The sequence below is a fragment of the Bison bison genome, unplaced genomic scaffold (genome assembly GCF_000754665.1).
Source record: "Bison bison bison isolate TAMUID 2011002044 unplaced genomic scaffold, Bison_UMD1.0 scf7180017864508, whole genome shotgun sequence".
NCBI lineage: Eukaryota > Metazoa > Chordata > Mammalia > Artiodactyla > Bovidae > Bison > Bison bison.
Window position 1 is genome coordinate 11,459,494 of NW_011495064.1, and position 27,215 is coordinate 11,486,708.

Genomic DNA, 27,215 nt, shown 5'->3' on the forward strand with positions numbered 1-27,215 from the left:
ACACTGATGCTGGGAGGGATTGGGGGCAGGAGGAGAAGGGGACGACAGAGGATGAGATGGCTGGATGGCATCACTGAATCAATGGACATGAGTCTCAGTGAACTCCAGGAGTTGGTGATGGCTAGGGAGGCCTGGCATGCTGCGATTCATGGGGTCGCAAAGAGTCGGACACGACTGAGCGACTGATCTGATCTGATCTGATCTGAACAGGGCTTTGAGTTTGAGTTGATCAAAAGAGGACCAGGTTTGAGATTTAGAAAGCAGGATGGGAGCCTCAGCAACTCTGAGGAGACCTTTGTCATTGGTGTGCCCAGAGATAGATGCCAGCTAGTCTTTGAGGCCTAGCAACTCCTCCCTGATTGCCCCACATTTCCCTCCAGACCTCCACTTCCCCAGCTTGTCCCATGTTGGTGCAGTCTTATTCCTATAATAACTCCCTTATCCCCATAATGGGCATGGTGGCTCTGCTTGCCTGAATGAACACTGATAGACCTAGTCATAAAAGGAGGCATATAGGAAACGGTTAAGTGTGTGGGCTCTTGTATTCAGACAGCTGGGGGTGAGGGTTAAGAAAGATAATCCATGTGCAGCGTTTAATGCAATGCCTGCAACACGGTTACCAACCAATAGAGATTACATAATAAGTAATGGCCGCCTTCAGCTTGGCCCTCAGGTCCTAGGATGTTATTTCTATTTAGTTGACTTCCTGTTGGATTTACACACTCCTCAAACCACTGTAACCGATCCATGCTCTCTCTTCTACCAGCACATAACTCAACTTCCCCTGCAGAAGTCTAGGACAGCATTTATTGAAGTGGGGTAAGATCAGGTCAGGGAAAAGGAGGAAGGACTGGTCAGCCTTCCCTTCTTGCCCCATGTGGAGACTCCTCTGTGCCCCTCCACAGTGGGAAGGGTCTGTGTGCCTGGGCATCATAATCCATCTTCCCTGTGCTTTCTCTCCCAATAGCCCATGCCTGTGGCTCTTCTTTGCAAGACAGCTCTTAACCTACTGGAGGAAAGTCTGGGACTTTCTGTCTGCTAAGAAGTGCCATCACCAATCACTGATATATGGCCGTGGCTCCTTGCCTGCAGTAAGGTTTATACTCCAGGGCTCCCTGGAGACCGGGCTGAAGTCACCCTCTTCTGTCCTGCCTCTCTCCTCACTCGCTGGTTTCCAGCGAGAGCACTTCTCTAATAAATCACTTGTACGTGAGTCCTCCTTCCAGGGTCTGCTTCTGGGAAACCCTTTAGAAGACAAAAATCCTCTAGGGATTTTGTTTTTGAAAATATGCCTCTCTACCACAACCCCAGAGGGCAAGTGAGGGGATAGTGGAGGAGGCATGTCTGACCTTGAGTTCTGTAATGCTTTAACTGGGCTCCACTGTTTCCACATAGGTGTGTCCGCAAAGACCAGGTGGGCTCTGTTCAGGAGCATCAAGGATGGGACCTGGCCAGGTGGCAAGAGCAAAAGGCACGTTGGCAAAAGTAAGGACTTAGTTCTGCCGATAACTAGCTGGGCAATCTAGCTAACTAGTAAACTAGCTATGAAATGAGAATGATACTAGCACCTGTTTCATAGGGCTGTGGTAAGGATGAAATGAGAAAATCCATGTAACACTCTTAATCCAGTGCCTGGCATATTGTAAGCATTCAATCAATGGTAGCTGTTAGTATCCATTATTCTCCCATAGTATTTTGTGAAGGCTTCTGTTTCTGCTCAAATCATTGTTTTATATGCATGTGTCTGTCTCCTTCTTTAGGCATTGTGACCTTGATGGGCAGGAATCATCTTTGTAGGGTACATAAATCCCATTCAACCTTAACCAGGAATTGTAGATGCCAAAAATTCAAATAAATAAAAAAGTCAAGTAAATACTTGTGAAATAGGAGACTTGACCAAGGGCAGGGAGTGGGTAGCAAATAATCTGAGACAGAGTGAAAAGGGGAAGAGGGAGGGAGAAGAGAAGTGCAGGAAGAGAAAATATTCTTCCTGTGGTGCTGCTCCTTTCTTGATTAGTTTTTGGGGCAAAATACAACTTAATCCTCAATGACAAAGGACCTCATAGAGACTTAAGCCCACTATGACCATCCTTCACCTGAGTTTAAATAGCATTGTGTTTCAACCACTCATACGTTACATCCTATAAGTGCTGTGTTTCTCTTTTTGTTCACATTGTCTAGTGTTATCACGCTTGAGTAAAAGGACTTATATCTCTGAAAGCCCTTGTTTCTTAACCCTCCTGTCCCCAAGAGTCATCTAGTCCTCATTCTTACTAAAGTTCAAAGAAAAAGAAAACAAGTCGGTAGAAGAAGCTCTAGGCTTTAGCATCAGATACACATGAATTTTTAACCCTGGTTCTGTGTGATCTTCAGCAAGTTTGTAACTTCTCAGAGCTCAATTTCCTCATCTGTGATATGTAACAGCAGCACCTACCTCATAGAGTCATTGTGTGGACTAGAAATAAGGTGTGAAAAGCCCTTAGCACTATGTGTGAGACATGGCCCAGGAAGATAAAAGACCTTCACACAGAGAAGGCAGGCTTGTAGGTTTTAATGTTTCATGATTCATGATTGTTAACAGAGCACACTCAAGGAGGTCCCCAGAGAATCTGTTCTGACTTTAGAAGCACTTTCTGTGGACAATGGAGGGCCCCGCCTCATCATACTCTGGCTTGCTGATCCACATCTGCTGGAAGGTGGAGAGAGAGGCCAGGATGGAGCCTCCGATCCAGACTGAGTACTTCCGCTCTGGGGGAGCAATAATCTGCAAAGAGCAAATGTGGGGAATCATGGTCAGTTGCCAAGGTATAGGGAAGGTGGTCCAGGAATCATCTCATCATACTGCCAGACTGCCCTGGGAAAGGACAGCTCCTGTGGTCAGAAAGGAACTAGGAGAAACCTTGTGGTGGATCAGACTATTGCTCAGATTGTCACCCTGCCTCCCACTTCATTCCCCTGCCCCTCCATGAGAAGAATGGGCTGGGCCCTGTCTGCTTTGGCCAATAGGATATCAGCAGACTTGACATAGTGGCTAGAAATGTGCTTCAGTCATGCAAGTGGCACAGTCTCTTGTGTCTCTGTCATCTTCATGAGAAGAACTTCCCTTAAAGAGCTACTGGCCCTTTAACCTGAGCCCCACAGTAAGAGATGCGCCCCTGACCTGAGTTGGCTAGACCTGCAGAACTGCCAAGCCAAACTTGACCCAAAACAACTGACTCCCAGCTGACCTGCAGATGCATGAACAATAAATGCTTATTGTTATGTGACCTGACATTTCACAGTTGCTGTTACCCAGCAATAGCTAGCCAATACAAACATCTATAAGGGCAGTGCTGTTCTTTTCTTGCCTGGATGCATGGGCAGCTTGGGCTGGGATTCCTCCTTTCCGGAGTATAAGCCAGTCTACTCAATAGTCTCTTGTATCTGAGAAGTTCTCAAATTCATACATGCCACTGGGATTCCTGAGCTTGGCCTTTAGAACTTCGTTGCCATGTCAGACAACTTTGAACTTCATCTAAAAGTGGACTCAAAAGGACTATGACTCTTCAACTAACTCCTGTTTCTGAAAGGACTAAGAGTCCAATGCTAGAACAAGCCAGATGTGAAACAGATTTTTTTTTTTGGGTCTCCTAAGGATATCCCTACATATTTCCTAAATTGCAGATCAAGGAATTACAGAATAAGTAGGGTCTTTAGAAGTTATCTTTTTCACGCAGACAAAAGTCACACCGGGGCTCCTTTGACATACACCTCAAGGACGGGCACAGCCACTAAGAAGGTAAAGGATTTTATTGCTGGGCAGCTCTAGTGAGAAAACTCTGGGCTGTCTTGGGCTGGAGGCCCTAAATCTCAGCCCCATTTCCACCCTACTCTATTCTTCCATATTCTGGAGCTGGCCTCATCTCCCCCACACATTTTGCTGTCCAATTTGGCTGGGGAGTTTGTACATGCACACACCCTTGGGCACCTTTACTCACTCTCTTCCCCCTGCCTGCAGTGCCCTTTCCCTTCCTCTGGTCTTATTTAAGGTGTTCTCCCATTGCGCATGTCTAATGAGCAGATCTTAAACTCCTGAACAGCTGGCCATGTTATTAAACTCAGGGCATTGGCTCATAAATTGGGATATGCATCAAATCACTGGTGTCCGTTTGTCAGTGTAGGTGATGGCAGTACCCCATACCTGTTGAACAGGAATCTGGGGGTGAGGCTAGGTCTGGTATCCTGACACATGGTCTTAGTAAAAAAAACCACTGCCCAAGGCCTGGCACAGTGCCCACCATACGGCAGGCCTCAATAAACATGACTGCTTCAGTGGTTCCAGGTGAGAAGAGCTTGGAGGTGCTCATCTGTTTTCTGATGGCCCATTCTGCTTCCCTGGGCAGGGAGGCCTTTGTGAAAAAGGTTCTTAGAATACTAACATATAGAACACACTTCCTCAGCTCAGAGGCCAACTTTATCATGAGACTCTAACTTTCAACCTATTTGTTATTGCTATTTGGCGCCTACCTTTTTCTAACCCCTCTAGCAAAACAGTTCCTAGAAATCCTGAAAAGGTCTGTCTGGTTGCTTGGGGACCAGAGGCTGGGGAGGGGTGGTAAGACAGGTGGGCTCCTGTGCTGAGGAGGCCTATGAGGTGCGAAGCAGTGTGGGAGGGCTGCGGCCGAGATGGGACACAGGTCAGAGGTTATCCAGGAATCGAGGCATGTCCCTGTAGCCTGTCCTACAGCCAACATTCTCTCTCTGGAACTTTCACCTTAAAAAGGTTTCCCAGGTCCTTTTTAAAGTTTAAAGATGGTGAGGTGCTGCCTCTTCCTTTTCTTTCCCTCTTTAAACTCCTCATTTCCTTCTCAACCCCTTCAACATTCTCTCCATTCCAAATTCATTTTACCTCCTTCTCATACAGTGTCCATGAGATTGTGCTTAAGAGCCCAGAATAAATGTGTATCCCGTTCAGGGTCCCAGGAACATACTCCCCCCACAAGATGAAATCTGCCTCAGGCCAGGATAAAGGTGACCACCAAGCTGTAGGCCTGGCAGCCTGACTTGGACCTGTGTACCCAAGTACACAGGTCTTTGTACAAAGAATAGGATGAGGGGAGCCAGGGTAGCGCCCACCTTGATCTTCATGGTACTGGGGGCCAGGGCTGTGATCTCCTTCTGCATTCTGTCGGCAATGCCAGGGTACATGGTGGTACCCCCGGAGAGGACATTGTTGGCGTATAAATCCTTGCGGATGTCAATGTCACACTTCATGATGGAATTGTAGGTTGTTTCATGAATTCCAGCTGACTCCATGCCTAGGAGAGACCACAGTATCTGGTCAGGACCCACCACCCCACACCTACAGCTCCTCAGGTGACCCTTCTATCGGGACAGCTACCCTGATTTGCCTGTCACCTCCCTACTGGACTGTAAGATCAGACCCTCTAACTGGTCACTGCCCTGCCTTGAGTTTCCCCTATTCTGAGTGATCGTTCACGCTGCTGCCTGATGAATATTTCTAGAGGGACGCTTCCGTTGTATCACTTTTTTTACAACTTTATTGAGATATAATTCATGTACCATGATACTCACCCCTTTAAAGTGTATAGTTTAAAGAGTTGTACAACCACCACCACAGTCTAATTTTGGAACATGTTTAGCACCCCCCAAATAAACTCTATACCCATTGGCAGACACTCTCCATTTTCCCCTTCTCCCCTTTCCCAGCCTTAGGCAATCACTAATCTATTTTCAATCTCTATAGATGTGCCTATTCTGGACATTTCATATAAATGAAACCATACAATATTCTTTCATGTCTGGCTCACTTCACTTAGCATAATGTTTTCAAGGTTCTTCCATGTTATAGTCAGTTATAGCCAAAAAATATCCCACTCTAATCACATCGTGTTTGCCTACTAGTTGACATCTAGCCACCTTTGTCTGCAACCGAGATCTTCCACAGTAAAAGGCCCTGCCTGCCAAAACAGCTCATGCCCACATACCCGAGTTTCCCCACCTCCAGTCTTTTTCCATGTGGTATTATTCCACACTGTAGACAGAGGAATCTTCCTCAAGTGAAATTCGGACTTCTGTACTCTGCTGCTTAAAGACTTCCAGGGGATTTGAAATTGCTGATATGATTAACACCCACGCTCTTTGTGTGACCCAGCAGCTGTCTTCAATTTCCCGTGTGTGAATGCATGCACGCGTGCACACACACACACACACACACAAACACACACACACTTCACCTGTGATGTCCCAAATAGAATATGACGTGCACATATTCCATAATTTTCACAAGCTTTCCCTCTGCCTTGCATGCCATTCCCCACTTTGCACTCCTTCCATCCCCAGATACCGTAAGGTGATGCTCATTCTTCAAGGTTCTGTTCAAAGATTCAGCTTGATGAGAAGCCTTGCCTGATTTCTTAGGCCTATAGCACTTTATCTGGTTTGCTATTTACCACTACATTGTATGCCAACATTTGCTAACAGGCCTTCCTCTTATATACTTCTCAAGATGATAGTTATCCTTATATTAAACATTATCTTATTTAACCCCTATCTAGTAGGTACTATCACGGTTTCTACTTTGTAGATAAAAAAACTGAGATTTGAAGAAGGTAACATGCCCAAGGTATAGCACTTGAAGGACCAGAATCAAGACTTAAAACCAGGTCTGACCCCCAAACCCACTCTGTCTACTCCTATAGATTTCAGACCCCGTGATCTAAATGGTGAGAATTCAAGAAGAGTTTTGTGTTTTAACCTCATTCTTAGTTTCATGTTATATTCCCATCCCATTTTTCCTTTATTTTGGTTTCCTTATCCTTTTGTTTAAAATTAGATTTTATCTAGTTGTATTGTTCATGTATTTTCAGCCCTTTCTGGAAAATTTTGGGTAAGTATAAACAATAAACAGTGTGTGTGATTGGCCGGAACTAAGGCAGAGCCTCACCAATGAACGAGGGCTGGAAGAGGGTCTCTGGGCAGCGGAAGCGCTCATTGCCAATGGTGATGACCTGCCCATCTGGCAGCTCGTAGCTCTTCTCCAGGGAGGAAGAGGAGGCTGCCGTGGCCATCTCATTCTCGAAGTCCAGGGCCACGTAGCACAGCTTTTCCTTGATGTCTCGCACAATTTCTCGCTCGGCTAGAAAGAGTAGAAATGAGAGAGAGTAGATACTCGGCTCTGCTAGTTTGGTTGTCCCATTTTGGTCTCCATGAAAACTTCCTTCTTCCTTCTCCTTTGGATTCAGTCTCAAGATTTGCTTGATTCTCAAGCAAAACTTTGCATGTACTTTTCATCTAGCTCTTATCACTCTGTCTTGACAAAGCTGCAGGCCTTCCTGAGGGCCTTGCAGCACACATCTCCCATCTAGATGGAGGCTTATATGCTGGGATTGTACAGAATCTAGGAAAGCCCCTACCTATAAATTCTTCCTCCCTTGGGGACCACTTCCCCTTAGAAATTCAGACCTTAGTTATTCCATTTGTCCTCAAACCATAAACACTTTGAGGTAATGAAATGCACCACCAGTCTTGCCACCATCCAGCCCCATAAAAACTAGCTCTGATCCTGTGGACGTGGACAGAGGTAGCAGGACCCTGGGGAGGGAGGGTGTGCTGTGAAAGCACAGTTAATGGAGGGTGAAGACAAACATTTCTTAGAATAAGTAGGTCTAAGCCTCGTACCCCTCCCCAGGGTGTCTTGGTTGGGAAACTTGTCCCTTGAAAAAGGCTCCCCTGACTATCTGGTCTGGTCCAGGGCCCCAACCCCAGCTCATGGCCTCCCTATCTACCCTAAGAGAGTTTGAGCACACAGGGCCACTGACTTCTCATTACTCATGAGAGTTTCTGGTCCTAGATCAGATTTGGTTCTGAGCCCAAGTCAAGTCCAGAAAGAGGATGCGTACCTGTGGTCACAAAGGAATAGCCTCTCTCTGTGAGGATCTTCATGAGGTAGTCCGTGAGGTCGCGGCCAGCCAGGTCAAGGCGCATGATGGCATGAGGCAGTGCATAGCCCTCGTAGATAGGAACATTGTGGGTGACACCATCCCCTGAATCCAGGACGATGCCTAAGGACGGAGGAGATAAGGCCTATGAAACCCTGTATTTTTTTCATCTGTTTCTTTCTGGGACCTGTCACCAAATGATCTTCAACGACCATATGTTTCTTTAGCAGCTGGAAAATTCACCCACTATGAGAATTATCAATCATATTTTTTGTGTACGTCAATTTTGTGTATGTCAGTGTATTTTCCCAAATGAAACTGTAGGCTTCTGGAAGGCAAATGAAACGTCTCCTCTTCTTATATCCCTTGAAACACTTTCACAAAAATGCATGCTTGTCAACTGGCATCTAGGGTGCGCATTCCTTAAGTTAGAGTGAATAATTTGCATATCCTTCAGGCATCAAACTAACATATACGCTCATGCAATTAGAATGTTAGCACTCAAAGGACTATAAAAACCAGCTTGAAAAAAATGAACATTCTCTACTGATGAAACTTTTAGTAAACTATGAAAGGATATAAGTTTTCTCAGCATGATAAGAAATCCCTCTTGATCCAACAGCCATATAATGGATGGGGAAACATTACAATATTGTTACTATATTATTATTATTTAATATTGTCCTTGATGTTCTAGCCAATGCAATATGACGAGAAATAGAAATAAGAGGTATTATTATCAAAAGGAAAGAGGATCATCATTATTTGCAGATAAAGTGGTGTGTATGTTAATCGCTCAGTTGTGTCTGACTCTTTGAGATCCCATGGACTGTAGCCCATACTTAAAAGACCTAAGAGGACTAAGTGAGAAACCATTAGCGTTAATAAGATGTCTCAGTAAAGGGCAGATCCAAAATAAATATCCAGAGATCAGTAGCTTACTCTTATACAAGGATGTTGGTCACCGCATAACTTATAATAAGCAAAAATTGGAGGCAAACCTAAAGGTTCTGCATTAGAGAAATGGCAAAATCAGTCAACCAATCATGGAAGCCTCACACACAATGACTACCATGTGGCGTGTGAACATGACGTCCACGGCATAAAACCAAGCGCAAGGCGCAGGATTCAAAACCATGTGTACCTGCATTCCCCCGTCACTGTCCTCATCACGTGCAGTGAAATTATCCTTTAATTTCTTCTCTCCTCCACTAGACTGTGTTAGCTGCAAACTGGCTCATCTGTCTTGTTTCCCAGTGTGTGCCCATGGCCTGCAGCGTTTGGCACAGGGTATGAAGTATTGGAGAATATTTGAATGGATGAATAAATGGACAAATCAATGAATACATGAATGAATGTTTGAAAGATGTTTCTGGAAGCTGTCAAGCCCTTATTAAAAATCACTTCATTTTGAAGTTCCCTCTGTTTTCCCTGAGTTTTCTATGCCAAGGCCACCTCATACTTATACAGCCACCATCACAGATTCTGCCATTGCTGCTTCGTGAGCAGAAACATTCCAGTACTGTTGGAAAGTGTGCACAAGCTCCCGGACTAACTCCTGTGATGGAAATGGCCCTTGCGGTCATGATTTGCTCATGTAGATTCTCTTCAGCTATACTGGGGGACTTGCACCTACATTCTACCTGGGCTTCCCTCTGTTATCCCTCACCCAGGTTTTCATTGGGCTTTGGCTGTCCCTTTGATTCTTCTGAACAGGAATCTCTCCAGGAGCCCAGCTTTCCCTTTCTTCCCCTCAAGTCAAAAAGGGAACAGATTCCAGGGCTACTTACCCGTTGTGCGGCCAGAAGCATAGAGGGAGAGCACAGCTTGAATGGCGACGTACATGGCGGGGACGTTGAAGGTTTCAAACATGATCTGAAAGAACAACGCAGAATGGAAGACTTAGAAATCACAGCTCTCTTGGCCCACAGAATGGTTGGTAATTTTATTAAGGGGGGGACCTGTGCGTGTTAACCCCGCTCCAACCTTCCATGGGTTCTGGCTTGGACTGCACGCATAGCAGGTCCTCAAAACTACTCTTTTGCATTGATGCATGGTTGGGAAAAAGAATCTGGCCAAGCATCCATGTGTGTTCCTGCGCTGGTACGCAGGTCTTCCTGGCCTCTTACCTGGGTCATCTTCTCCCTGTTGGCCTTGGGATTCAGAGGGGCCTCTGTGAGCAGGGTGGGGTGTTCCTCAGGGGCTACCCGCAGCTCATTGTAGAAGGAGTGGTGCCAGATCTGGTTGGGAGAAAAGTCAGATGAGTCCAGCAGACTCTCAGTGGGCGGGGAAATTCCAACTGGCATGTCCGTACTGGGGGAGGATGGCTTGATGGTCTCAGAATAGACTGGATCTGGAGAGGAGGCCCGTCAGCACTGGGAATTTCTGATCACTCTTTCAAGGGTATATTCCTTCTCATCAGGGCCCCAGACAAGACTCAGACCTAGGGCCAACATACTCAGTGTGTTGATTATTTCCATCTGACCACGGCTCCTTTTCACTCCGCTCCCTCGTCTTCCCTGCACCCCAAGGGACCAGGTGCACTGCAGCTCTCTGGCTTCTGGCTGTGTTTGGCTGATCGAAGATACCAGCAAGGGGTTGCAGAGTGTGAGGCGGGAGGAGGGCAGGGTGCCCTCCTGGCCAAGCTGAGGTCTCCCTGAGCAGGGCTCCTGCTGTGTGGCCCCTCTTCAGGCTCTAGCTCTCACTGACCTCTAGCCTCGCCACCCTTGCCCTTCAGCCTTCCAGCTCTAAGAGCTTTCCCTGCTGCTGGTACTCGGGTGTCTCTGCCTCTCTTTCTGGTTCCCTAACCTGCTCACACCTCTGTAAGTAGTCCTTCCTTAAATTAATTCAGAACCCCAGCTGAGTGTATACTGTCTCCTGTTGAAGCCTGACAGATATGCATGGACTGTCACTGTCTATTACTGACCAGGCTGTTCTTCAGAGCAGGGTTTCTCAGCCTCAGCGCTTTGACATTTTAGGTCAATAATTCTTCATCGTGGGGGCTGACCTGTGCATTACGGGGTGTTTAGCAGCATCCTTGGCTTCCACGCTCTGGAGGCCAGTAGCACCTCTCCAGTTGTGAGGAGCACAAATGTCTCCAGAAGTTGCCAGATGCCCCTGGGAGGCAAAATTATCCTGGCTGAGAATCACTGCTTTAGATGAAGCTAGTTCTTTTTTTTACTTCTGTATGTGTGCTGTGCTTAGTCACTCAGTCGTGTCCGACTCTTTGTGACCCCATGGACTGTAGCCCGCCAGGCTCCTCTGTCCATGGGATTCTTCAGGCAAGAACACTGGAGTGGGTTGCCATGCCCTTCTCCAGGGAATCTTCCCAAACCAGGGATTGAGCCGAGGTCTCCTGCAGCGCAAGCGGATTCTTTACTGTCTGAGCCACCGGGGAAGCCTGGTAGTTTACTTCTACATATTGAATATTTAATAGTTACAGGGCACAATATTAGATTCTGAAAACATTGCATGGTAGTTTTAGAGGAAGTTACTTCTTCCCACTGTGTCCGGTTCCCTCTGAGTAATCCAGACAGCAAACAAGAGCCTTTATTTCAAAGGGATTCAGCAAAGAGTGGTAGGGACACAGGGCTTTGATTTCCCCAGAGGTGGGGCACAGAGCCCTTGTGTCCATTGCACCGGTATGTTTATGGGCCTCCGGTTTTGCGCTGCTGCTGCTACTAAGTTGCTCAGTCATGTCCGACTCTGTGCGACCCCAGAGACGGCAGCTAGGATGGTGCTAAATGTAACCTTAGTTTCCAAGTCTAGAGCGGAGGAAAGCAGTCAAAAAGACAAAATGCAAAGACACATTCATATTCAAGTGAAGGAAGAGGCAGGAGAAGTTCATTTTCTAGGAGATCTGAGAGAGCCCTGAAGGCAAAGGACGGTCTCCAAAGACTGAGAAGGGCACCCGAGGCAGAGCAAATGGCGCAGGCAGAGGCCGCAGGCTGTGGGGGTGTCACAGGAGACAGAAGAGACCGCAGTTAGGCTTAATAAGGTGATGTCAGTGTTTCCCCAAATGTGGCCTCAGTTGTGGGGATAATTGCTATAGGTGCAGCTTCCCAGGCTGTATCCCAGGCCCATAAATCAGAATCTTTTTGGATGTTGGGTCCAACCATCTGCACTTCATTTTATTTCATTTTCAAAAGCTTTTATAAAGTACTTTGAAGTTTAAGTTATGAAGTACTTTAAAAGTTAAAGATGTTGACAATTTTTAAATTAGGAAAATTTCTTTAAGAGGAATACAAATTTCCCATATTTCCATCACTTACTAATAAACAGTTAACACTTTGGCTTTTTTCTCTCCCTAATCTTTCATCTTTATGTATTTTCAAATTTATTACTATTATCATTTATTCACTTCATATGCTTTCATTTATTTCTTACTTACTACGATTACATTTCTGTGTTCAATTTTGTTTCCTATCACTTTTCAGTTAATATAAGTAAATAATTTTCTTTTTCATAGTAAATATTTATTTTTAATAAATTGAATTAAAAACTGTTTTAATGCTTATATGACAGTTGATCATATCTCATCACCATCATATATTTAATCACATTGCTATTCAGGGTAGCTTGATTTTTTTGTATAATTGTGTGAAAACTATCTTTGTACCTATTACATTTTCTTTTTTCTATTCAGGATGTTTTCCAAAAAAGAAAAGTTCTAAGAGGGGCTGCACATACAACTGTGACTAATGCATACTGCTGTATGGCAGAGACCAGCACAGCACCGCAAAGCAAGCATTCTACAGCAACAACAACAAATTGTCCATCTAGAATTACTTTCAACTCTTTAGCAGTGCCTGAGTTTTTATCATAAAAAAGTTCATTCAGCTGATTCAGTATCCATTCATTCTTTGGTTAATCTTCACACACAGTTTTCTCAAATGTACTTTCAAATATTGCATAATGCTGAAAACCATGAACTATCCCAAAGACTGTCTGGAAAATGAGAGGAATCACCATTGCTTTTATCTCTGTTTGACAAGGCAGCAGCCAGTAAAATAAAACCCTTCCTTTTGGTGGCAATGGAACAGTATACTTGACTGCCAGACATCCATTTTTATAAAAAGCCAAAGCAATGGGGTATAAAACACCACATGCCATGCCAATCAGTGAACTTCTCAGAACACAGTTTTCCTGGCTTGTATTACCTAAATACAAAGCATCTGTTATAAGAAGCCTGTAGGAAACTGTAGTGGACAAAAATGGAAGTAGAGTCAATGATGCATATGTCTTCAAAGCATCATGTTTAACCTTGAAGCAATGCCTGAAAATGAGGTTTCCCAATATTCCAGGGAAAGCAACTGTTGTTCCAAAGGTCACTGTTCCATATATAGAAAAGTCTTTTCTTTTCTAAAGTATTCAAATTTTTTTCTGTGATTTCAGTGACCATTGGTGTTCTGAGCTTTGCATCTCCTAAAGAAGGACTGGACTGATCATGTGTATGTGTTGGTATCTTGAGGTCCTTGCATGCTTCCCCAGCTCCCACCAGCACCACACCTGAAGCCCTCGGGTCAGCTCCAGCCTCACACCTGGGTGCTGCCATCTTGGTGACTGCTGGAAAATGCTTTGATTTCTATTACTCACAAAGAGGCTAATTTTGTCTTTACTTCAGAATAAGAAATTGCCTATTTCACCCTTATCTGCATTCAATGTTCTCACTCTTAAAATATGAAATAATTTGACAGATAAAAATAACACCTAGCTGTTTTACTCTAAATTTTTAAATAAAACTTTAAATAATTTTTCAAATAATTTTCAGATTTTCAACTTTTAATCATTTCTATTTGGCCAACTCCCTGGTCATGCCCCTTGATTATTTGTCTGGTGGAGACTTTGTGTTTTTAATTATCAATTTATATTAGTTGTTTATATTAATCCTCTATTACACTAGTTGTGAAATTTCTTTGCAATCTGTTGTTTGCCTTCTAAATTTGGTTTTATTTTTCACATACTAGAAATTATGATTTTTAAGAAATCACATTTGTTATTCTTTCTATGACCTATTTCACCAGAAATTTGATACTCATACTTACTATATTGTATTTTTCTCATTAATTTTTTTACATTTAACTTTTGTGTTCAACTGATGTGTTTTAATGAAGTTGTATGAGGTAAGGGCCATAAACAGATTCCCTGCCCCCCCAAATAATGAATCAGGTGTCACAGAATAATTCACTGAGTAATCCTTTTTTCCCCTCTGGTCTTAGAAGTTACATTTACTATTTCTTTTTTACCTTTGTACTGGCATCAGATTGTTTTAATTTGTATAACTGTATATCTTAATATTCAGATATAGCAAGTCTTCTGTCAGTTTTCCTTATTCATAATAGTCTCATAAATTTTATTTTATTTATTTCTCCAAACTTTATGATTATCTTGCATAATTAAAGCTTGTGTTATTTTTAGTCAAACTCAAGGAAGTAGAGAGTAAAAATGGAGTTACCAGGAGCTGGGGGGAGGGGAAAGGGAGGTGCTCTTGGTCAAGGCGCACAGAGTGTCAGGTATGTGGAATGAGTAAACCTGGAGATCTAACAGAATATATTAGCATGGTGACTAGAGGTAACAATACTGTCCTTAAAATTTGCTAAGAGGATAAATATTAAGTGTTCTCACTACAAGGAAAAAAAACAAACTGTGAGGTAGTAGATATGTTATTAGCTTGAATATGGTGACTGATACATAATGTATATACATTATCGAATTATCAAGTTGTATACCTTAAATATATACAATTGTGAGATTTTTATTAGAATGGCAATGAGGGCTTCCCTGATAGCTCAGTTGGTAAAGAATCCACCTGCAATGCCGGAGACCCCAGTTCAATTTCTGGGTCGGGAAGATCCACTGGAGAAGGGATAGGCTACCCACTCCAGTATTCTTGGGCTTCCCTGGTGGCTCAGCTGGTAAAGAATCCACCTGCAATGCGGGAGACCTGGGTTCGATCCTTGGGTTGGGAAGATCCCCTGGAGAAGGGAAAGGCTACCCACTCCAGTATTCTGGCCTGGAGAATTCCATGGACTGTACACTCCATGGGGTTACAAAGAGTCAGACATAACTGAGCAACTTTCACTTTACTTTTAATGAGCCTATAAATCAACTTGAAAAAATTTGACAGCTTTATCCTATTGAATTTTTCTTTTAAAGTATGTAATGTACTTTTAGGAATTTCTTTAAAGAGTCCATATTACTATTGTGAATAAAAATTTTGTCTGTTGTTTTTAAATTAGATATCATTAGACATATACAAGTAATATGTGCCATGTATTGAGCATTAAGTATGCTCCATGCTTTGGGATTATACTATTTGCCTAATTCAACCTTCAGCGCAACCTAGTGAAGAAAGTATTTTTATTTCCACAAGTAAGGAAGCTGAGGTTTAGAGGAAGTTTTTGCTCCCAAATCTCCCTGCTTCTGGTACCAGTGTCTGTGCTTTTAACCGCCTCACAGAGTGGAGCAAAAAGCAATTGCATTTGTTATCTGTTTATCTCTCATTCAGAGTGACTGAATTTAAGGTTTAGAGAAAAGTGTATGTGAAGCACAGATTTCAAATCAGCTTTCTTTATTCCCAGCTGCAAGACTGCAGCTGCTCAATAAGCCCTCTGTTACATTTCAAGAGACAGTCATTGCAGAAACAAGAATTCTCAGACAACTGTCAGTGGGATTTATCAAAAGAATATTAGAAATATCGTACACCAACTATACTTCAATTAAAAAAGAATATTAGAAAGGTTCTATTAGCATTTTGCACATGATTTTGTTGAACACAAACTACTATTTAAAAACTACCCCCATATCTTCCTTTTCTGGATATTTTATTTTCATTTATCATTCACAGGTGGTTTTGTTCCTGATATTAGTATTTCCTAGGTATCTAGTGAAAGTTTGATTTTTTGTTTGTTTTTTTGTTTTGGCCACACCACATGGCAGGCAGGATCTTAGTTCCCAGACCAGGGACGGAAGCCCCGTCCCCTGTGGTGGAAGCGTGGAGTCCTAACCACTGGACCACCAGGGAAGTCCTTCTTCCATTTTCTGACATGAAAAAAAGCTTCTAGAAACCAGTAGCAATTCTTACTTAAATTTTTCACTAGAGAAGCATCATAATAGTATAGCATCAATGTACCTATCTGAGGCAGGACAGGGAACATAAAGAGGAGAAGTTATTCACCTTTTTGGAGGGGACCATGCATTTTAAAGAAGGACAAGCACTGGGCTGGGATGAAAGCTGCAGGAAAGGATAAAACTCGGACTTAGGCTGGACCACGTCCTCAGATGCCAGACACGGAGTTAGGAACCTACTGCTGGTCAGTGAGGAGCTACTGAAGAGTCCCAGGAGGCAAGTGACATGGTTTGGTCTGTTAGAAAGACAAGCTTTGCAACAGTGCAGAGAATGAATTAGGCGATTGAGACAGGAGACAGAGAAATCAGTCAGGAAGCCACTGGAATCATCCAGTGAGAGATGTTGGCAACTTAGGCTGGGGAATGCCCAGGGGGGTGGACAGGAAGGAAAGAAAGATGTGAGAAACATCGTAGAGGAAGAGTTGACAGGGCAGAAGGTCTTGATGATATTAAAACGAGCACATTACAGGAGGGATCCACCAATACCTTCTCCATGTCATCCCAGTTAGTGATGATGCCGTGTTCAATGGGGTATTTGAGAGTAAGGATCCCACGCTTGCTCTGAGCTTCATCCCCCACATAGCTGTCTTTCTGGCCCATTCCCACCATCACACCCTGCAATGCAAAAGAGAAGGAAAGAGAACAGAATTGGCTGAGGGTTCCACTTGGAGGGATTCAGGCATTGGAGAGTCTCTGAAGAAGGATAAAGACAAGAAGAATGTCCTTTTTTCCCACTGGAAACCAGGCTGAAGGAAGCGGGGTGAGGCAGATGCTGATGAATGGGGAAATGATGGGAGAGAAGACGGATGATTTCTCGTGGGCGTGTCTCCCTTCTCTGTCCTAAAACAATGTCATTTTCTGAGAGAACAGGGCTCATCCATACACTTCTCCCTCTTACTTTACTTGAAACACACACACACACACACACACACACGGCTCCCTGTGGATGCCACAATGCAGTGCTTCTTCCCAGGAACTCAAAGCCTTGGGTCCACATGAGCGTACCTGGTGACGAGGGCGACCCACAATGGAAGGAAAGACGGCGCGGGGGGCGTCATCTCCTGCGAAGCCAGCTTTGCACAGGCCAGAGCCATTGTCACACACGAGCGCGGTGGTCTCTTCTTCACACATGGTGAGTGTGGCCGAGTGAACCAGGGGCTGGAGCAGCTAGGGAACTGGGGAGAAGAGAGGTAGTTGGCCACTTCTCAAAATCATGCTGGAGACGATCTTCTCGGCTTTGGGGTCTGACCCCGTCGGCAACTAGGGCCTACTTCCAGACGGACAGGCAAGGACCCAGCCCTGCACTCTGGCATTTGGGCCTCTTCCCTCTCTCTACCCTGCTGTTTTGAGCTTAACTGTGTACCCCCAATTTCTGTGTTGAAGTCTAACCCTAGTGCCTCAGAATGTATCAGTATTGGAGGATAAAGCCTTTAAAGAGATAATTAAGAGTAAAATGAGGTCATTGATCTATTATGACTGGTACCAAATGTGCCTAACTCAATAGAATGGGTATCTTTACAAGAGAAAATTGAAACAGAGACACACAGAGGAAGACCATGTAAAGACATAGCAAGAAGACAATCATCTACAAGCAAAGGAGAGAGGCCTCAGGAGAAACCAGCCCTGCTGACACCTTGCCCTCAGACTGCTAACCTCCAGAACTGTGAAAAAATAAAATTTCCCTTGCTAAGCCAGTCTGTGATACTTTATTATGGCAGCCCTCACAAACAAATCCACCTGCCTCTCAAAGGCCTGAAATGATACAAAGTGTTAATCCAATGGAAAAACTCTCTACAGACTTGAAGTTTAGAAAAGAAATAGAAAAAACTTGCAATAAACATAATTAAGGGTTATCATTTACTATATACCAGAACTCTTATAAATCAATAAGAAAAAAGTAAATAGCTCAAAAGGAAAAAAAAACAACTATGAAGTAGATAATTGACAGAAAAGGAAATGCACATACCCAACAATTACCTGAAAAGGTGATCAGCCTCATTAGTTATCAGGAAATGCAAATGAAGTAAGACCATTTTCACCCATCTCATTGTTAAGATTCGAAGTTTTATCATAGCTGTTGGCTAAGTTGTGGGAACACTGGCACTCTTTAATCCGAAAAACACATCAATGTACAATCTGGCACTGCCTAAACGTCCCTTGTGGGATATTGTACTGAGGTTAAGGGAAGGGACAGGCAGATCGACATGGACTAATGTGTACAAGTTTCTAAACCATTCTGCTGAGTGAACAAAGCAAGTTGCAGGATAGATGGCCCAGCATAAAAAATTTGTGAGTTTTTTTTAAAGCACAAAAAATATTGCGCATTTTCTATAATTTTCTTTTTGTGGATGTGAACACATAGCAAAAAGTTCTGGGGAAAAAAAACTAAGGCTGATCATAGCAGTTACCTGGAGGTGGGAAGGGGACTGGGAGGAGAAGTGTCGTAATGTTTTAATTTTTAACGAGGAGACTGTATCCATGTACAGTCTATAATTAAAATCAGTCATAACATATCATCAAGGAAAAAAAGATGCAGCAGTTCTAGGTGAAATGTACAGTCCTAAGGATAGAAGCCCCTGGAGGACAAGGAAAGCAAGAGAATTCATGATGGGACTCACTGCCCCTGTCACTTCAGATGGAAAAAAAAACAGAGAAGTCCTGCCTCCAGTGCTGATACCTGAATTGGGATGGCTGCAAACTGGCTAGGAAATTAATTTTTCTAACATGTTGCAGGTTTTCTTTCTTTTGAGTGACAAAGGAGAAGTAATAGCAGTCTAAGAGATGGTGTGCAGATCACTATCTGGCCAGCAAGCCCCGGGTGGAAGGTGGAGAGAGTCTCAGCTGAGGGGGATGGGGGTCCAGAGAAGAGAGGCACAAGGCGTGGAAAGAGAAGGTGGCTGCGGAGCTCACCGAGCTTCGCTCAGAACATGCAGCAGGAGGGGAAGAAGAGAGCTGCCGCAGACACCTGGGACCCTGGCTCCCGTACGACCTTACATGGGAGGAGGACAGCAAAGACCATGACCAGAGGAAAGAGGGAGAGCCCTAGGCCTGTGAATGCCAAAGACTACCTAGAGACTGAGCAAAAGCTTGTTCACACAATTTTCGGGCTAAAAGGAAGCCCTTCCTGTTATGTTCAAAGCAGGGTGTACACCCGGGGAGAGGCCACCGGGACGTCTAGAATCCAACCCTGCTTGTCCTTGCTGACCCTCATTATGCCCTTGGCCATGGAGAGCAAGTCCCAACTTTCTCATTCAGCCCACAAGGTCCAGCAAGGTCTGGCCCCTGCCTGTGTCCCCAGACTCATCTCCTGTCTGGACCCCCTCCTTGGCCTTCTCACTGAGGCTATGTGGAGGTTCTTTCCATCCTCTGAACTGTGTCATCTCCTGTCCCTTCTGGACCTTTAGATGCAGGGTCTGGAACCCCCTTCCCCCAACCTGTTTACTACTCTGACTCCCATCACCTGTCAGGCTTCTGTATCAACATTGCATTTTCGTCTTTTTGGCCCACCAGTCTCAGTGGCATAGAACAAACACTGGTGAGAAGACAAGACGGTCTGAGATGTGATGGAGATTGAAGGGAAGTGCCTGGTTGCTCAGAGCCCATGGTTGCCAATGGGGAAGAGATAGTTAGGGAGTTTGAGATCTACATGTGTACACTGCTAGACTGCAAATAGATAACCAACAACATCCTACTGCATAGCACAGGGAACTCTGTTCAATGCTATGTGGCAGCCTGGATCAGAGGGGAGTTTAGGGAAGAAGGAATACATGTATATGTATGGCTGAGTCCTTTTGCTGTCCACCTGAAACTATCACAACATTGTTAATTGGCAATACCCCAATATAAAATAAAAAGGTTTTAAAAAATTTAGAGAAAAAGTACCTAGTTGTTCAAAACAATGCTGCCTTTGGTTTGAACAGTTTCTGGATTGCAGAGAAGTTCCCTAACCTACCATGTTGGAACCATGGAGAAATGGAGAGATGTCAGGAGATGGAGATGGCAAAAGTTCCAGTGTTCAAAAAGGGAAACAAGGCAGTGGTCTAAAACCTCAGGTAATCTTGATATCCAAATTAGGTGGGTTTCCAGAAGGCACTATTAAAGAAAGCATTATTAAAGAAGAAGTGATTTCTTATAACTGACTAGGGTTTACTAACAACAAATAGCCTCCTTTTTTTCCCAAGACTCCCTGGCTGGAAATGAAGGAGAACGTGGGAGAAATTGAGCTTAATTTGATCTTGGCATCTGACAAGTTCTCCTGTGACATCACTATTGATAAAGCCACATAGGCCGAAGAATAAAACAATTAGGCATATTCACAGCTATCTGAGTTACTGTCACTGAAAGGTGTTCATTGATAGATCACTGTCAACCTGGAGGCAACGATATACCTCAGAACTCCACTCCTGGTCCTTTCTCATGTTTTATATATGAACTGGACAAAAATGTAGAGTACATGCTGATCATATGTCCAGATAAAACACATCTGTTGGCTGGAAGGATCAAAATCTAAGATGATCTCAAAAAGCAGAGAAAAACAAGTTAAATTCACTAGGATTAAATTTAACAGGATAAATATGAAATTGTAAAGGTGAGTCTGAATAACAAACTGTGAAAGTTCTTGTTCAGCCTCTGTGAGAAGGACCTGGGGTCTTGTGGACAGTCAGCAGTGTTCTGGAGCCAGGATAAAAGCTGACCCCATCTCCAGCCTGAAAGCTGTGTCTGCTCCTTAGGACTACACTTGCCCGCAGAGGTGTGGGAAGGTGAGCTCCTGTTCACAGCTGATGAGGCGAACAGGACTACCTTTCTGAAGGAGAATTTACAAATATTTATCAAAAGTCTTTAAAAATGCACATGTCTTTTCACAAATACACTTCTAGCAATTTATCCTTGACAGTGAAAGTGGAAGTTGCTCAGTTGTGTCTGACTCTCTGCAATCCCATTTACTATACAGTCCATGGGATTCTCCAGGCCAGAATTCTGAAGTAGATAGCCTTTCCCTTCTCCAGGGGATCTTCCCAACTCAGGGATTGAACCCAGGTCTCCTGAATTGCGGGCAGACTCTTTACCAGCTGAGCCACCAGGGAAGCCCATTTATCCTTGGGTGAGTGCAAAGATTTGGCCAAGTTTAATGCCAAAAAGTTTATTGAATAATAAATAAAATGCTTGTAAACTAGTTGCCAGAAACCTTCCCATAATAGAGCAGAATATTTACTGCCATGGAAAAGGTGCAGGCTGTCTTGTTAGGTGAAACACAGTATATTCTGTGTTTAGATTTTTGGTAAAAACACATCTTTAATTTTTAAAAATTGAATGCCTTTCACACATACTATCTATTTAATCCTCACAGAAGCCCTGAGTAAAGATATTCTTAGTTCCAACTTACAGATAAGCAAACCAAATCTCAGAAAAGTGAAAGGACATAGCTCTCAGGCTGCTCACCGGGGGAGGTAGGGCTGGCCACAGCCCATGAGGCTCCAAAGCCTGGGCTTGCCCCTTCCCCAGCAGCTCAGTGACACCCACACAACTTCTCCATGTTTGGTGTTTTTGTTTCTGCCTCTCTGTCTCTCTAGCACTGCTGGCAGCAAAAGCCCTAAAACAAAAGGGTCAGTGTTCTTTTCTCTCTCGGAGCCTTTGAGCCCCTCCCGTGCCATGACAAGATCTAGATTTATGTTGACAGCCCCCGTGCTGGTGGGCAGCACGAAGTAGATGCTCAGTAAATGTCAGATGACAATCCCTCCACCTGCCTGGGCTCCGCCGTGACAGTCTGCTCTGCCCCTGAGAGCTGAACTCCCAGTTCCCACAGTCCCAGGCAGCTCGCTCATACGATTTAGAACCACGAAGGGTCCAAAAGACTGTTCTATACATCAGTGTCTCTTTTGCTGTCTCGTACACAGGATTATTGTTACCATCTTTCTAAATTCCATATATATGCATTAGTATACTGTATTGGTGTTTTTCTTTCTGGCTTACTTCACACTGTATAATAGGCTCCAATTTCATCCACCTCATTAGAACTGATTCAAATGTATTCTTTTTAATGGCTGAGTAATACTCCATTGTGTATATGTACCACAGCTTTCTTATCCATTCATCTGCAGAGAGAGAGGGTGGGAAGATTTGGCAGAATGGCACTGAAGCATGTATAATATCATGTATGAAATGAGTCGCCAGTCCAGGTTCGATGTACGATACTGGATGCTTGGGGCTGGTGCACTGGGACGACCCAGAGGGATGGTATGGGGAGGGAGGAGGGAGGAGGGTTCAGGATGGGGAACACGTGTATACCTGTGGCAGATTCATTTCGATATTTGGCAAAACTAACACAATATTGTAAAGTTTAAAAATAAAAAAAAAAAGAAATTAAACAACAACAACAAAAAATAGATTAAAAAAAAAAAAAAAGAACCACGAAGGGATAGTCTTCTTCACAAGCTGGGCACAGAGCGCTGGGTTTCCTTGTTCTAGCAGGTGGTCCACCTGGAGGAGAAAACAACCTCCAAACGTGGCCAAGAAGCAAAGCTGCCCCTCTGTGACTATCTCCCTCTGGGGTCCCCTCTCTCGTGTGACCTGTAGTTCAAGCCGGTCTGGCTTTTTGGTGAACCCTATTGTCTCCCCCTGAAGTTCTGCACTTACAGGAAGAAAGCGTGTTGGACTTGATTTCCCAGCAGCTGAGACAAGCCACAGAGTGACTTCAAGCTGTCAGCCGTGCCATTCTGCAGCACTTGAGGTGGATTCAGATCTGCTTTTTCTTGAAGTTGGAACCAAATGAGAAGCGAGGGAGGTGAAGGCAGAGGGAGGGCAGCTGGCGGCAGGGGCCCTCTGGGGGAACGCTTGGACCCTGGAGCCAGCCTCTCCTGGAAGGTCTCTGCTGGGGGAAATTCTAAACCTCACTCAGCCGCTTGCTGGTAATTTGTGGCTAGACTTGAGCGTGTCAGCTGAACCAGAGCCAACGTCACTGTGGTTTCCTGGGTCACAATCCCTTTACACTCGCAGAAAACCCAAGTGCACTGTTCTGGCCCTTTCAGCACATACTACATCTGGGCTTCATTGAGGATTTCACAGAGTTAGAAGCACAAATCCCCGCTCCTCCCCAAAAAGTGGCCAAAACCCAAAGACATAATGAGTGCAAAGGATTTGCTCACCCACACATACCCCTGGCCACCCCCAAGCAAATCCGAGAACAGGGTGAGCGCTCCCCACCCTCACTCTGAAGATTTGGTTTCAGAGTTCTCTCCCGCCCTCTTTTCTTTTCTCTCCTCCCTTCAGGTGCCCCTTCCCGTGGCTCAGTTCCACGGCTCCCTCTCTGGCCTTCAGTTTCCTCAACTGTAAAATGGAAATGGTGACATCTATCTCCCGGGATAATGGATCAAATGAAATAATGGAAATGAAGTGCTTTATAAAGTGCAAATCAGGGTCAGTAAACTCCTGACCCTGTAGTCTACAAACTACAACACCTGTTTTTGTGACACCGTTGAATTAAGAATGGTTTTGATATTTTTTAATGGTTGTAAAAAAGTCAAAGAATAAGATTCTAATACCCAAGAAAATTATATGAAATCAAATAATAAATAAAGTTCTATTGGAACACAACTACATCCATTTTTTACATACTGTCCGTGGCTGCTCCAGTACAATGGCAGAGTTGAGTAATTGTGAGAGAGACCTTTAGACTCACAAAGCCTAAAATATTTACTATTTTGTTCTCTACAGAAAAAGTTTCCCAATCCCTATTGTAAAGGACTGAAAAAATAATAATTCTTGTTATCTCTCTTATCTTCTCCATTACAACTTGCTCTCAGGATGAAGTCTGCCACACTGGAAGGAGATGAAGGATCTGCTTCACCAATCAATGATTATTGAAAGGAAGGTTGAATTTATGCCAGTTTCCAAAGGCATTTTCATTTCAGTGAAAAGTTTGAGTCCTGAAAGGAAAGCCTCTCAAATATAGTGAGATTTCAAGTAATAGTTGGGGAAATAGATTGGAGTGAGGGCTTCAATTGACAGCTAAGCAGCCGCCTATTATAATCTGCAAGTGCATACATCCATACAATGACTGCATGAGGAACACTGCTACGGCGGAAAATTCTAGCGGCACCTCTTATTAACTTGGTTAATTCTAATTAAATTAAAAATGGCTTCTTGCTCGTAACCCTACTGGTCCTCAGGAATCTGCCATTTGGACTTGCTGTTCTGTTTTATCCTGGCCACTCTCTTCCCCTGCTCAGATCTAGACCTGACCCCTCTCCTGAGCCCCACGGCCCTGGCACCGCAACTCCATCTCTGAGACTGCCATCCTCATCGATGTCCTCTGGTTGGATTGGCCCCTCAGAGACTTGTACCCCCACCCAGGATGGAGCCCGGTTCCCCAGTCCTCCCTGCTCCTTCCCCTCCAATCCTCAGGCCTTTTATGTCTGGATCCACCGCCAACTGGGACCAGTGCACTGCTGTAGCAGTCTATCCCTGTTCCAGCCCACTCCCCTCACAGCTGCCTGAGCAGTCCTTTCAGGGGGCAGACCTCTTGCTGTTACCATTCTGCGATGCCCCATTGCCCAGTCCTTTAGTTTAGTTGAGAAGGCAATGGCACCCCACTCCAGTACTCTTGCCTGGGAAATCCCATGGATGGAGGAGCCTGGTGGGCTGCAGTCCATGGGGTCGCTAAGAGTTGGACACACTGAGCAACTTCACTTTCACTTTTCACTTTCACGCATTGGAGAAGGAAATGGCAACCCAGTCCAGTGTTCTTGCCTGGAGAATCCCAGGAATAGGGGAGCCTGGTGGGCTGTGGTCTATGGGGTCGCAGAGTCGGACACGACTGAAGTGATTTAGCAGCAGCAGCACCAGCAGAAAGCCCTAGTAATCTGGCCCCGCCTTCTCCTCTGACCTTAGAACTCCCTGCTTCCTGCCTTGAAATCTATATTCAGTGGAGCTGAGCCACTTAAACAGTCCCAAAGACCACTTGTCCTCTGTCCTGGGACTATCCCGACTTTAGAGCCCAGGTTAGGTACCCATTCTTCCAGGAAGCCTTCCCTGATAACTTCTGGGCTGGGTGAGGGACTCCTGGGCTTTACCTCTTTCATATATTTATCTTTTCCATGGTTTTCATTTGTCTCTCCTAGTGATTGCAGAACCCCTACTCTGTCCCTAAGGAGCAGGGACAATGCCTGCTTACATAACAAGTGCGCAAGAAGTGTTGCCAGAATGAACAAAGGGAAGGAGGAAAGAAATGTAGCTTCAAGGTCATGATGTCATATTGCCCATCCTGGTTTCCCAGGTGTGACGTATAATATCTGCTCATTAGATTTCTTCTAGTTCCCCTCCATCTGTGTCATAGGAATCTCTCTATGCAGCCCAAGGGCTAACCTCAAACTCTAAACCCATTCAAATGGTAAAAGCAAGAGCTTAAAGCCTCCCTGTGCAAAGGGCGGTTCCAGACCAGCCACCTCAGCCTCACCTGGGAGCTTATTAGGGGTGGAAATTATCAGCTCCCATCCCAGTCTACTGAGTCAGAATCTGGGGTAAGGCAGTCTGTTTCAGCAAACTGTCCAGGTGATATTTAAGGTCTGAGCACTCAGGGCCAGGCCCTGACAGTGTTGAGCTGGGAACTTTCTACAAATATTATTTCATTTAATCCTCACAACAGCACTGCCAGGGAGATATAGTATTACTTCCATTGCTGGGTGGTCTATCTTCAAGGCCTGCACCACTACACCGGCCAGCCTCAGCTGTAAAGAGATGTTAGCAGAGTTTGATCGCAAAAGTGGACACAGCCCCTTGGTCTATTTCCCTCTTAATTATTTATGCTCACGTGTCTGTGTGTGTGTGTCACTGGGGGAGGACAACGACATTGGTGGTGGTCTCACAGCTGGGTGAGGGTCTTAACTTCCCCAGGTCTCAGTGTCTTCATCGCAGAATGAATTGTTAATAGATGGTTCCACTTCCTTCCAGCCCTAAAGTCACATGATGCCCCGGGACACTTACTCCACCCTACTCCTGATTTGTTGCATCCTGGAGCCTTCAAGACCGAGAAAACTCTTAGCCAAGCATGAAGCAGAAGTCAGAGAGACAAGAGGTGGTCTGAAGAAAATACTCACCCATCCCCAACAAGACATCTCACAGATACAAGGGCTATGACTGGTTTGGATTTAAATGCCCTGGGAAGTCATTTCTCTGAAAAGCATCTGCTCCCCTAAACAGCCTCCCAGACATCCTGAGCCATGACAAAGGACACGGAATAGATCTGCACTGGCCCTGGTGAGCAGTGAGAAGAGAGAGCGCGCAGGTAACATATCCCACCCGGCACCTGGTTAAGAGGGCAGGGAGCTGTGCTGCCCTTGCCCGAGGATGCCCCATGGCCAGAAATGCCTTCTCCTGGCAGGCAGCAGTGTGCTTGCAGGCGCCACTGCACACCAAGGGCCTTGACGTGTGACCTAGGCCAGCGTCACCAAAGCCAGGCCAATCTGAAGGCGCCTCCTGTACCCAGGGGGCCAGGCGGCCCCAAAAAGACAGAGACAGCAGAAGCTGTATAGTACTCACCGAGTGTAGGAGAGGTCCTTCTCCCAGTGACTGAGGGCTGGTGTGTCTTTGGCATGAATACCAGAGCAATATAAAACCCCAGAGGCGGATCTTCTTTAAACAGAGTCCCTAAAAAGGCCAGCTGACGGTGTGTTAGCAATATTACCATATAAGGTGGTTTTTTCAATAAATCGGCCTTGGGGGTGGGGAGGGTGGAGAAGGGGGTTGGGTAGAGTGAATTATCATTTGAAAAAATGTATGCAAAAGGACTCCAGAGGCAGCAGCCTCGGTGCCGGCGGATTTGTTCCTTTTATGCTGCACTTGCATAAACAAAACTCACACCAGGCCTTATAAGCTGCCCAGAGTGAGGCCAGATGGAGTTCTGCTCCTGGAGAGAGAACCATACCAAGAATGGCAGTGGGCCGCCTCCCTCTGCACCTCCCTACTTAGGCCCTGCTGCCCGCCACCCCAGGGCAGTGTCCCCAAAATGGATGCAATTGTGCCTGGTCTGGGGCAAGCCCAGGTCAGCTAAAAACCAGAGGGAAATGCCATCCACACTGGGGAAGCAATCCCGTGTACTCTCCTGACCCGTGGCCTCTCACACACTCTCCTAACCCCTGGGCTGGGTCACCTGCG

At 44.9% G+C, this 27,215-nt stretch overlaps 1 protein-coding gene and 1 pseudogene across 1 annotated transcript; both read right to left on the reverse strand.

The window, feature by feature from the left end:
• Nucleotides 1-2,535: 2,535 nt before the first annotated feature.
• On the reverse strand, nucleotides 2,536-26,860 carry ACTG2 (actin, gamma 2, smooth muscle, enteric). Its single transcript, XM_010829739.1, has 9 exons — nucleotides 26,601-26,860; nucleotides 17,073-17,242; nucleotides 16,554-16,682; nucleotides 10,070-10,180; nucleotides 9,731-9,815; nucleotides 7,902-8,063; nucleotides 6,947-7,138; nucleotides 5,116-5,297; nucleotides 2,536-2,764 (listed from the first exon to the last, which is right to left on the reverse strand). The coding sequence occupies exons 2-9, from the start codon at nucleotides 17,196-17,198 to the stop codon at nucleotides 2,621-2,623; spliced, it is 1,131 nt and encodes a 376-aa protein (XP_010828041.1). The 5' UTR covers nucleotides 17,199-17,242; nucleotides 26,601-26,860; the 3' UTR covers nucleotides 2,536-2,620.
• On the reverse strand, nucleotides 12,807-13,608 carry LOC104980900 (annotated as a pseudogene).
• Nucleotides 26,861-27,215: the final 355 nt, after the last annotated feature.